Raw genomic sequence first — 13,036 nt, forward strand, 5'->3', positions numbered from 1 at the left:
TCTCCTGGGCTTTCCAATAGCTACAGAACCTCACAATCTCACGAAGAATAAAAATTACAACTGCCCAAAGGGCAACATAATAATAATCATCATCATCACTGTTGATTAATATGCAAAACTATGCAAAGTTATTCATATACGTTATCTCACCTGAGCAGCACAACCCTGTGGAAAATTTCTGCGGGTAAGTTTACCCCCAATTTAGAGATGGCAACATGAAGGATCAGAGAGGGCACATGATTGCCTAAAGTCATAGAGCTAGTAAGAGTCAGAGCTGGGATGTATACTCATCTTCCTGACTCTAAGTCCAATGGTCAATTTAATACATATGGTAGGTATCAGCGAGACTAGTATTGTACAAACAAGCAAATCAAGAATGATCTAGGTAGCACTTAGTGGCATGAATCATAGACTTGAGGACATACCTAAATGAAGGAGATACTTGGCCATAAAGTCAAAATAAGAGGCAACAGATGGACTACACAAATGTTACCAAGATGTTTGATTTTTTTTTAAGCTACCAGTAAGGAGATAAAAAGCAGTTTCAGGTTCCCAATTGTTTACCCAAAGGACCTACAGATTAGCCATATGGGAAAAAGTTTATCCAAAATACCCTGCATTTCCATAATTTTGTTGCTGGCAATAGTCTTAGATGGTATAGTGGGAACATGGCTAGTTTAAATCAAATATCCCCAGTTCTACCAATATTCTGGTCTACAACAAATGTATTGGCCTGAATCCACCTGAGGTCTTGATCCTTGGTCCTTTGATGCTGATGCCTATTGTACAAAGATTCTAGGAAGGAGTTGTAAAAAGACATATACAAGAATCGAACAGGATGAGAAGTGATCAATATTTCAATATTGGATGATGGAATATTCACAGTAATTAAATCATAGATCCACCAAAGGATCAAAGTGCTATTCTCTAGGTTATTCTATACCCATTCAAAAAATCTCAGCTGGCTTCTTGGCACCTCTACTCCTTTGATCCATGTGGCACTAAGGTCTAATGATCCATTACTCTCTGCCTTTTGTTCACAAAAATGGGGACATAAGAAGTGATGTCTTCTGCTTGATTTTTTTTTCTTATCCATCATAAGCACACATATAAAACTACATATCTATTCCAATAGGTTCATCTTTACTGGTTGTATTAATCAACAAAATGCCCTTAATCGAAATATTCCTTCATCTGTTTTGTATGTCACTTTTCAAGTTGGGCACCTATAGGTATTTGACATTTTGTACTTTAGTAACACTATTCAAATCCAGTCTGTCAGTGAATTTAAATACTGTGACCTACCAATTATGTGAGTGTCATTTAAAGGGCTGGCACTGGCTAACCTTCAGTAGATACTTAAGTACCAAATTCCATTTTCTCATACAGATGTGCCTCTCCTAGATGAAATTCAGGTGAGCATCACATCAAACATTTTTACTTTAGTCTACTGGGGATCTGTCATGCCAGGGTTGGGTCATCAACATAAAAAAGCACCCTACACAAAGTCACATAGATTATCTCATTAGTTTCCCTAATGAATGAAATTGGAAGCATCCTTTTTTTTTTTGAAGATGCGTATCTCTAGCACAATGGCTGACACATGGCAGGTGCTTAGCAAATACTTGTTAATTCACTGAATTTATGATGAAATATCACCAAAATAATTCACTGGCTTTCTCAGGATCCATTAGTTCTATCTAATGGTAGATCTGTCAACTACTATGGGTCAAATGCTGGGGATAAAAACCCAAAAAGGGAGATGATCCCTGACCACCAGAAGGTTACCCTCTACTGTATCAACATATGTGTCTTAAAATAAAAGATCTTAGAGACTAAGGTCTTTGTAGTCTTCTCTCTATATAAATCCAGCATAATTTAGATAATAAACATAGTCCATTGATAACAATGAGTTCAGGGTTACACGCCTTAGCTCTTTAGCCAACTAAATTGTATCAGGAAAAGCAGGACATCATGGCATTCCCAATCCAAGAGAAATGGCAAAATAAAAAAGACTTAAGGAAATCGGGTGAAGAGTTTGTCTATTTGTTCATAAGAGTAGTATGAGGATAGGTTCATTTGAATTAAGATAGTATATTCAATATACTAGGCTCAAAGTAAAGACCAAAGTGCCCATTTCCAAAAGGAATGGGATAATAGCCTGTGAGCTGTAGAAAATCTTCTCTCTAATATCTGTTGATGAAGAATAAATGAATTGTAAATTGTTATATGTAATTTGAAAAGTGGAAGGAAAAACCCATCTGTTGAGAAATAAATCATGAAAAAGATTTGCACTAAACTCTGTGAAATGGTCTTTTAGATTGAGGCTTTGTGACCCTGAGCAAGTCACTTAACCCCAACTGCCTAGCCCTTACCACTCTTCTGCCTTGGAAACAATACTTAGTATCAATTCTAAGGTAGAATGTAAGGGTTTTTAAAAATAAATAAATTCTACTGAGAAAAATAGTCTAGTTTGACCTTTCCTAAAAAATATGAGTGAAAGAGAAGAAAGAAGTATAAGAAAAGGGAATTTTTCCACTTCCTTATAACCATCTAACACATTGCTGCCCTTCAGTCATTTTTCCATTTTTTATTGTCATGTTCAACTCTTTATGACCCCATTTGGGGATTTCTTGGCAAGGCTACTGGATTGTTTGCCATTTCCTTCTCCTGATCATTTTACAGATTAGGAAACTGAGGCAAACATCAATTAAATCATTTTCACAAGGTCACACAGCAAGTAAGTGGATTTGAATGCTTACTATAGGTCCAAGACTCTACTGAACTGCCTAGCTGCCATAACTGCATCACTGGAGAATAAATACTTTAGCCCTCTAGAACCCAGCTGTTAATGGAAGTGGTTTCTTTTGCTTCTTGAGGAAAGCATAAGAGAAGAACTCATTTCTGCTCTCTTCTGGCTTTTGCTCTGTGGAAGTAGATGAAATGGCCAAGGAATTAGAGATGAAGAGAACGTTCTTTCATCAGAGAAGTATTGGGCTCCTCCTGCTTTTCAGAAGGAAGTTTATGATGAAACTGGAGCAAGAAAAGTCATACCATGGTACTGTGGGATCACACTGACCCAGGGTCACATCCTCACTCCCCTATTTAGTATGTGACCGTGGACAAATTGGACCACATTTGGATTAGATGACCTTGAAGATCTCTTCTAGTCTTAAATAGATAATTCCATGATCTTAGGTCACAATGAGGATGTCTGTTCTGGGCAGGGCTTGGGCTAAGATGACCTTCAAGGTCCCTTGCAACTCTGAAATTTCATGATTCTGTCATTTTTATAGTAGAATCTATTAGATGGGCGAGACTCCTATTTGCCTAGCAATTTTAGCTTCATAAAACATTTTATTTGTCAGATAGGTAATAAAAAATATTATCCCTAGTTTTCAAATGAATATGTTGACTGACACTCAAGGAAGTTAAGCCATGTGCCCGTGGTGATAGGACAGGAGTCTAAGCAGGGACAGGAGCCCTTTGCCTGACCAACACTAAGTCCAGCAAACTTTCCTCTTTTTTTTTTAAATCCTCAGTTTCTGTCTTAGTAATAACTGTAAGACAAAAGAGCACTAAGGGCTGGGCAATGGGAGTTAAGTGACTCAGCCAGGGTCACACTGATAGGAAGTATCTGAGGCCAGACTTGAACCCAGGGCCTCTGGACTCCAGATCTGACCACCTAGCTGCCCCTCCAGCACACTTTCTAATGTAAGATAAATAAAATATAATGCTATAATACAAATTAGGAAAGATATACCATAAAAGAAGAATGAGAGACTCGAGCCAAGAGGGATAGCATACCAGGTCTGGAGTCAGGAAGATAAATTTTCCTGAGTTCAAATCTAGCCTCAGACACTTATTAGCTGTGTGACTCTGGGCCAGTCACTTACTCTGATTGCCTCAGTTTCCTCATCTGTAAAATGAGCTGGAGAAGGAAATGGCAAACCACTCCATTATCTTTGCCAAGAAAACTCCAAATGGGGTCACAGAGTTAGACACAACTCAACATGGTATATTGGAGAGGGAAGGATGAGAATGGGAATACCTGGGAATCTAATCTTGCTGAAATGTGGAGCTGATAGAGGGGAGCAATTGTGAAATAAAGCTACAGTGATAATCACAAGACATTGTGGAGGGCCTTGAATACCAAGAAGATGATGTATTTTACTCTGATGGCAGCTGCCAGATTATAGAAATCCTTAGACCTCTTAATGCTTATCATTAAAAAATAGGACCCAAGGGCCCTAAAAAGGCCACCTAAGAATAAATGTACTAGTTTCAGGAAGACATTTTGGAAAAAAATAGAAGAGTTAGTGAAATGTGGCATCAGTAGCCTATAATTTCCAGTTTCCTGAAGTTATTTATATTTTATTTTAAAGTGGTATAGCTGAGCAAAGTGATAATTCCATTGAAGTGAAAATTCCATTGGAAGGCTACAGCATTTTCTTTAAAAAAAAAAAAGAACCTACCAAGTAGTGGGTGTAGCAGCGGCATTATACCCATTTTATAGATAAGGAAATGGAGGCTCAGAAAGGTTCAGTGATTTGCTTTGTCCAGAACCACCCAGCCACATCTTCTTAATTCCAAAGTCTGGTATTGTTCTCCAGGCACCAGGCTGCCTCTCAAGCATGCCTTGGAGAACCATAACTCAACTCAGAAAGAGATTGCTGTTTAGAGAATGGTGGTGGCTGTCCTTTGTATTCAAAGAGGATCAAAATGGTACCACTGGGGATGGAGAGCCGGGGTAGCTGAGGGAGAGATGTCTTTTGACTGGTGCATAAAATGGATTGAAGTGAAGCAGAGCTCCACAGAGTTGTAGACCACACTCTCTCCTCCAGTCATTGAGGTCCAGGGGCAAGACAAGAGGGAGGAAGCCTGCTGATGGCCCAGGATGCAGGGGCTGACCTTGGTATCTTCCATGTTTACTCAAGCACTAGGCACCCTACAGCGCCTGCTACAATAGCTTTCACAGCAGTTGGAACAAAGTGTTCTTATCTGTCCCTTCTGCCTTCAAGTGCCTGGGGAAGGCATCCCCCAGACTCACCAATGGGTCCATGCTCCTCATCCTGGTCTAGCCCATCTGCCAAGACCAAGGGGTTTCTACTGTGTACACTACAGCATCTTGGAGCCACAGTGGAGAGAATCAGGGGGTAGGTGAACCCCAAAGGAGAAAATCAGCTGTGAAAAGGGTTCTGCGAGCCCTCCTAGCAGAGTGTACATGTGTGAGAGAGAGACAGACAGACAGAGATATACAGACGGACAGACAGCTGAGGAAGGATTACTAGTTACTAGCTGATTCTCAACTTGATCCTTCCCTCCCCTGCTTGGATCTGTCTCTCAGCCATATAGAAAAACGTTCCCACATACATGGAGAGATGAAAGTGCCTTTCTGATTGATTTTTTTAAGCCAGAATTTGTTTCAGACCTCTATTTCTGTCTTTCTTAATAGGAGGCCCCAATACACCTACCACCACCACAACAAACATGCCCTTCCTTTCAGTGCAGAATGTTACATAACAAACAATAATGTTTTCATTACAAATAGCTCCTACACGTGTCCCTCCACAAGTGGACAAGCTTACCTCCTCAAGAAGACGTGTCACAGCATCTATGTCATTGTATGTTTTAGTCATCTGGCCCACTCTCTCAGCACATAAAACTGAAAGAAACAAAAACAAAAAAAGATCATGGAACCATTCCCTGGGGCACCCACTGCAGAAGAAGTATTGAGGAATTCGTGAAGGGGGAAGGAATAGGCATTTATTTAGTACCTACTAGGTGTCAGGCACAAAGAGGGCTGTTAGGCGATGAAGTGGGTAGAGTGTTAAGGGGGAGTAAAGAGGATCTGAGTTCAAATTCAGCCTCATAAACTAGCTATGTGACCCTGGACAAGTCACTTAATACTGTTGCCTCAGTTTCCTCCTCTATCAAATGAGTTGGAAGAGAAAATGGCAAACCATTCCAGGACCTTTACCAAGAAAACCCAGATGGAGTCAAGAAGAATCAGACATGATAACAACTCAATAATAACACAACATGTGCTATGCATTGTGCTAAGTGTTTTTAAAAATATTAACCCAGAGCAGCTAGGTGACACAGTAGATAGAAATCCAGGTCTGGGATTAGGAAGATCTGGGTTCAAATCTGGCCCTGGGAAAGTCGCTTAACCTCATTTGCCTAGCCCTTTGCCTTCTTAGAGAAGAAAGAAAAAAAGAAAGCAAGAAAAGAAGAGAGACAGAGAGACAGAGAGACGAAGGAAGGAAGGAAGGAAGGAAGGAAGGAAGGAAGGAAGGAAGGAAGGAAGGAAGGAAGGAAGGAAGGAAGGAAGGAAGGAAGGAAGGAAGGAAGGAAGGGGAGGGAGGAACAAAGGAACGAAGGAACGAAGGAACAAAGGAACAAAGGAATGAAGGGCCATTCACTTAATACTGATTACCTAGCCCTTGCTGCTATACTAAGACAGAAGATAAGACTTTTAAAAAATAAAATAATATATTATCATTGGATCTTCACAATAACCCTGCAAGATGGGGGCTATTATTTTACAGCTGAGGTAACTGAGGCAGAAGGCAAGTGATTTGCTCAGAGATACATAGCTGGTAAATGTCCGAAGCCATATTTGAAGTTTTTATCCCTGATTCCAGCCCCAGAGTTCAATCTCCTGCACCACTAGCTGCCTCCATAATTGGTGCACACAATTAGTTTGGAAGAGTACCATGTGAGAAGTCCACACAAAGGGTCACTCATCTTAAATCAAGTCATCAAGACTCAGCATCATTTTTCACTTTTAAGCTATAAGAGACCTGAACTTTTCTATGAAGCTGAGCTATTTATCACTTAAGAAAAGTAGGAGTGGAGGTGGGAGGAAAGAGAGGGGGAAGGAGGAGAGAGAAGAGGCAAAGAACCAGAAGAGATGGATGCAGGCAGAAAAGTTCCCATAAAAAAAAAAATTTATTGTCAGTCGATACTGAAATATTGTCCATTTCTCCTCCCTCCAAAACGAGCCTGCCAACAGAGGGGAAATATGATGAGTATTCCACTTACAGAGCTAAGCATGCCAGTCACTGCTTTTGGCTTAATTTGTGATCAAATAATTTTCTTTTTTTCCAAGTATCCAGGAAGAAGGAAGATGGTTGGGAAAATAATGACTGTAGGGTCATCTGGTATATGACTCTTTGAGATGCAAGGATTGCTTTTACATAAGGATTTTCCTGATCTCCCCCAAACTACCTTCTATTTATCTTCTTTACACACACACATGCACACATATACATACATATATGAATACCCACATACATAAACAAACCTATTGTCTCCCTCAACAGGATGAAAATTCCTTTCAGGGTGGGACTGTTTTCATTTTTGTCTTTGTAACCCCAGGGCCTATCGTCATGCCTGGCATATAGAAGGTGCTTAATAAACCTTAGTTTAGCTTCTCCAAATAATCTAAATTCAATAATCACTCATGAGGAACATCTGAGGATTAGCACATGTCACAAAGTCAGTGTCAAAGGCATTAGTAGCTGCAAAATGTTGGCCTGAAATGGGATAGGGCTCTAAATATTTTATTAAATGCCAGGGAAGATATTATCCTAATGAAAAACCCAAGAGAAAGCAGAGCTGATGGAATGATTTTTCAACCTGAAAGAGGCAGGAATGACCTTGAAGCCAATTCTAAATCTGACCCTCCAGGGAGATTTCTAATTAATGGAAGAAAATGAAAGCAGAGAGCTGAAAACAATAGCTGCTCATAGATCTTCCACATTTTCATTTTTTGCAGACATTTTTATTGCTACACACCTACCACTCTGTTAAGGGAGTTAGCTAAGCTGATTAAACGGCCTGTTCCAGCATGATGCTCCAAGGCAGTCCATTTCTCTTAATGTCAGACAAGAGTTTCAATTAAGAAGTAGTCAATGGGTCTTCTTCATGGTGGTTAAAGATGTTTAATTTGGTGTAAAAGGAATCAAGTTCAAATTACTTTAAATAGTCTTTCTCTGTGTACTCCCATGAAAGTATGCCCCAGACTAACTGGGAACAGGTTTCCGTACATTGAAAAGGAGAAATTATTTATCATGTAAAACCGTGATAATATGTCTTGGTACAAATCAAGAGAGAGAATGTCTAGTGAATGTGTTAGTGAGCACATCACTGAAATTCTTGAATCCAAAGCACCTGCTTGAGTCTTAGTTCAAATATTTACAAAGAATCATAACCTCACTTAAGTCATTGAGCTCTCTGAGTCTTGGTTTCTCAGCCATGAAATGAGAAACAATATGGCACAGTAGCTAGAGTTCTTCCTCTGAATGTGGATGGTGTTCTTTCTCATAAGTCCCTCAGAATTGTCCTGGATTATTGCAATGCCGCTAGCAGAGAAGTCCATTACATTCGATTGTGCCACAGTGTATCTGTCTCTGTATACAATGTTCTCCTGGTTCTGCTCCTTTCGCTCTGCATCACTTCCTGGAGGTTGTTCCAATTCACATGGAATCCCTCCACTTTATTATTCCTTTTAGCACAATACTATTCCATCACCAACATATACCACAATTTGTTCAGCCATTCCCCAATTGAAGGGCATCCCCTCATTTTCCAATTTTTGGCCACCACAAAGAGCGCAGCTATGAATGTTCTTGTACAAGTTTTTTTCCTTATTATCTCTTTGGGGTACAGACCCAGCAGTGCTATGGCTGGATCAAAGGGCAAACAGTCTTTTAAAGTCCTTTAGGTATAGTTCCAAATTGCTATCCAGAATGGTTGGATCAATTCACAGCTCCACCAGCAATGCATTAGTGTCCCGACTTTGCCACATTCCCTCTAGCATTCACTACTTTCCTCTGCTGTCATGTTAGCCAATCTGCTAGGTGTGAGGTGATACCCCAGAGTTGTTTTAATTTGCATCTCTCTGATTATAAGAGATTTAGAACACTTTTTCACTTGGCTTTCAAAGGGCTAATGATCAGACTAAAGTTTTATCATGGGGCAAGACTGGATGGTCAACAATACCAATCAAAGGAATATAGTTCCTTCTTCCTATAGTTCCTTCTAGTAAAAACAAAAAAAAGAATTCAAACAAAAGAGAGTCCAACAGCCAAGCAAACCACAGATCAAGCAGCAGCCTTTATTTGGAGGTGTGGGAAGATGGGAAAGAGTAAGGATGATCAGGATGTATTTTCATCAGTAAGTCATCATGTTTCCCTAGAACTTTTATAGAGCCCATTGTGGGAGTTAATTAGCATATTGAGCCAAAGGAAGTCAGCATGGCCAAAATTATTGACCTGTTTATGAATGTGGATGACCGTATAGCAAGAAACGCTAAAATGCTTTGAGGTTATGAGAATTAAGATGAGTGATTTAATGGGCAATCAGCCAAAGAAGAAGCTTCCCTAATCATGAAAACAGGCAATGTTTGACTCATGAATGTTGGTTTTACTCATGGGAAAATATGTAGTGTTTCCTATTTCCAAAACTGGAATGAGGTGAATGGGTTAGTAATAGTGTTTTGGCATCCGTAAACCACTTCAGATGTCACTTTTCAGAAAATAAGTGATTTAATTAGATCTGAACATTTTTTATTATATTTCTTCTCAAATAATTAGGCAGTCAGAGCAACAATTTATATTTCAGGATAGTGGATCAACCAAAAAGCATTTATTAACTGTTATTGGGTGCCAGAACATGACTAAGTATAGACCCCCCCCCCCCAAAAAAAAAAACTCTTACCTTCTATCCTAGAATCAATATTGGATATTGGTTCCAAGATAGAAGAGCCAGTAAGGGCTGGGCAATGTGATTTTCCCAAAGTCACATAGCTAGGAAGTGTCTGAGACCAGATTTGAACCCAAGATCTCAGTCTTTAGGCCTGGTTCTCTCTTCATTGAGTCACCCAGCTGCCCACCAGACATAGTATTTTATTTTATATGAATTAAATTATACATTTTACAATATTACTACCCATCATCTAGCTGTGTCTGTTACTTAGCTATGGAGTCAAAAGGCTTAGATTCAAATCCCACATATGGCACTTAGTAGTTGTGTGACCCTAAGTAAGACACAAACTTTTGGCCTCAGTTTCCTCGTGCATCAAAAGAGACGGTTGTCCTGGATGACCTCTGAGCTGACTTCCAGCTCTAAAGTTATGATTTAATTAAGTCAAAGCCAATAATCTAATATCTGGGATAATTATAAAAAAGTATTTCTACACAGACCCATAAAATTATTCCAACCATGAAATAGAAGTCATTGAGGTGAGTGCTTCATTATGAAAGTAAGTTAAATGTCCTCAAAATTCAGTAAACTCTAAAAAAATGAAAAGTGTTGAACAGTCCAAGTCACAACAGCATAGCTAAGTCTGTTCAGGAGATGCAGAAGCTATCAAAATTGATCAATACTAATTCAAAGTGTGCCCCATAAGAAAAATATTCCCCATTTTCATTATGGGTGAGTCTCTTTAATGAAGGAAGAAATTAAATAAAATGACAGTTTATATGGTAATTAAGAAGCAATAAACACCTTCTGAGGTAGCTAGGGGCACAGTGGTAGATAGAACACCAGGTCTGAAGCCAGAAGACCAGAGTTCGAATCTGACCTCAGACACTTATTAGCTGGGTGATCCTGGTCAAGTCACTTCATCCTGTATGCCTCAGTTTCCTCATATTTATAATGAGCTGGAGGAGGAAACAGCAAACCACTGCATTATCTTTGCCAAGAAAACTCCAAAATGAGGTCACAAAGAGTCAGAAAGTGACTGAAAAATAACAGAACTGAAAGCACCTCCTCCATACATGCTAAACACTATACTAAGATGCCCAAAACCCAGGAACAAAAATAAACATTCCCTGAAGGAGTTTACATTCTATTGGGAAAAAATCCAGTGTGTACACAGACAAGACAACACAAGATATAGATAAAGAAATTGGGCAGAAGAAGGCATATGGGCAAGGAAGAGCCTAGCACCATCATGTGGAGGATCAGGACCAGAACTGCCTGATTTTTGGTACAGGAATCTCAACATGCTTTGAATACAGGATTTTAAGTTCAAATCAATTAGAAACTTAGTTTGCCAGCAAAAGAAAAAAAATTCTAATCAGCCACTTTTCTCCAAAGAGTTTAAAATATTCCCTTTTAAATGTGTTTATATTATCAAATAAATTGTACTAAAATAAACTGAGAATTCTCCATCTCTGGTGAGAGAGTAAATGTCTGTCTAGAAGAATAGGTATACATCATCTGAGATGGAGGCAGAGAAATTCTCTCAGTAAATTCTTGAGCTTCTTTCCAGCTTACGTATCTGTAAGGCTTCAGAAGTAAGCAGGGAGAGGCACCATCTTGTTCTGATCAATGTCATTGGAAGAGTAGAAAAAGGAATGGGTAACTGCAAGTTCATTGGCAGATCACTACAACAGTGCCCCCCTCATTCTATTTTTTTGAGTGCCCAGGTTTCTAATACTAAGTAATGGCACCTAAACCACAGCAGATAGAGGTCTTTGAAGGACATGGCCCATGATGCAATGCACCTTTTCAACATGACACTTTTCTAGAAATAACTGCAACCTCAAAAATGAATAAGATGCTAATTTTGCTTCATGACTCCAAGCAAGAGACATAAACAAAAGTGACTTCAATCACATCACTTTTTCAGAGAGAAAAATAATAGCAAGCATTTCTTGAGAATTCACAGAGAAAGAGACAGAGAGAGATAGAGACCGAGACAGAGAGAGATAGAGACAGAGACAGAGGCAGAGACAGATGGAGTGGGGAGAAGAGTTCTACTTCAGGGAAGAGTTCTAGGAAGCAGAATCATAAAATGGTGTTAATGTCTTTAATTTTTTAAAAAATCAGCCCATAGAGATAGGAGATCCTGAGTTCCAATCTGAATTCAAACTCTTTCTAATTGTGTGACCCTGGACAAGTCACTTGGCTCCGATTGCCTAGCCCTTACCGCTCTTCTGCCTTGGAACTGACACTTGGAACTGATTCTAAGGCAGAAGGAAAGGTTTAAATTGAGAAAAAAGGTCCATCAGTCTATCATGGTCTCTTTTCTGCTCCAGCTATACTTTACCAGATTAGATCACAGATTTTTTTTTATCCTGCCCTTTCCTGTTTTAGCATTTCTTTCAAACTGTTGGTAACCTAAGCAATGAATGGAAATTATATGAGGGCAGATAACAGATCATCAGTATGACGATAGCCTTGCTTGCTACTTGAGCTGTCCAAAAATAGAATGGGTTGCCACAGTAAGTCCCAAGTCCCTTGTCTACAGATGTCTTTAGAACCTTTAAGGAGGAAGGACAGCCTTTGCCCCAGAGATGCAAAAGGAATTCATGTTTCTGGAAGAGAAGCTGATGACATAGAGATGAATATGGTCCCAGGGCTATTCCTAAAAGAGCCCGTGCTAGATGCTTCCTAGTAGATTGCTCCACTGCCAAACTCAACCCTTTCCCATCTATCCACCAACATTAATTGTCAAATTAATCATACACAATAAGCTCATCTCAGACCCAGTCACTGTCCTGCTCAAGACATTTTAATCTTTGCCAATTTAGGGTATGATCCAAACTCTTTAACGTGTAATTCAAAGATTCCCACACAATGATTGACTTGAACCAAATTCTACAATTTGGCCCCAACTTGACTTTCTAATTTGAGCTTTCAATCCTATTCAGACTGTGACAGCCATTCTTATTTTCAAAATCATGGCATCTAAACCTTTTCCTTTCCAGAAAATGTTCTGTCTGCCCCTCCTCTGCCTGTGTGAATTCTCTGCATCTTTCAAGCCCTGGACCCTTTATGAAACTATCACTGATTACCTCCACTTGAGAATTTGTACCTTAGAAAGATGCACGTTTTAAAGAGAAGAGAATTGGGCTCAAATCCCACCTCAGACACTACCTAGCTGACCCTTGACAAGTTCATCAGAACTCAATAAACAAAAGCTGATGCACTGTTTTGGTCTCTTCCAGAGTTAATTAAATAAAAGCTTCCTTATCCAATATCCTGCCAATTAGCTATCTCAATTGAATCAGCATTTCTC

The 13,036-nt window shown here is 39.4% G+C and overlaps 1 protein-coding gene across 11 annotated transcripts in view; it reads right to left on the reverse strand.

The window, feature by feature from the left end:
- TRAK1 (trafficking kinesin protein 1) overlaps positions 1-13,036 on the reverse strand; it is a 257,382-nt gene that overhangs the window by 61,999 nt on the left and 182,347 nt on the right. For all 11 annotated transcript variants that reach the window (XM_056800219.1, XM_056800220.1, XM_007505048.3 and 8 more), the window contains one exon: positions 5,589-5,665. In XM_056800219.1, coding sequence (XP_056656197.1) covers positions 5,589-5,639 — 51 coding nt within the window. In that variant the 5' untranslated portion in view covers positions 5,640-5,665. The remainder of the gene's footprint in view (positions 1-5,588; positions 5,666-13,036) is intronic.

This window comes from Monodelphis domestica, chromosome 5 (assembly GCF_027887165.1).
Source record: "Monodelphis domestica isolate mMonDom1 chromosome 5, mMonDom1.pri, whole genome shotgun sequence".
Classification (NCBI taxonomy): Eukaryota; Metazoa; Chordata; class Mammalia; order Didelphimorphia; family Didelphidae; genus Monodelphis; species Monodelphis domestica.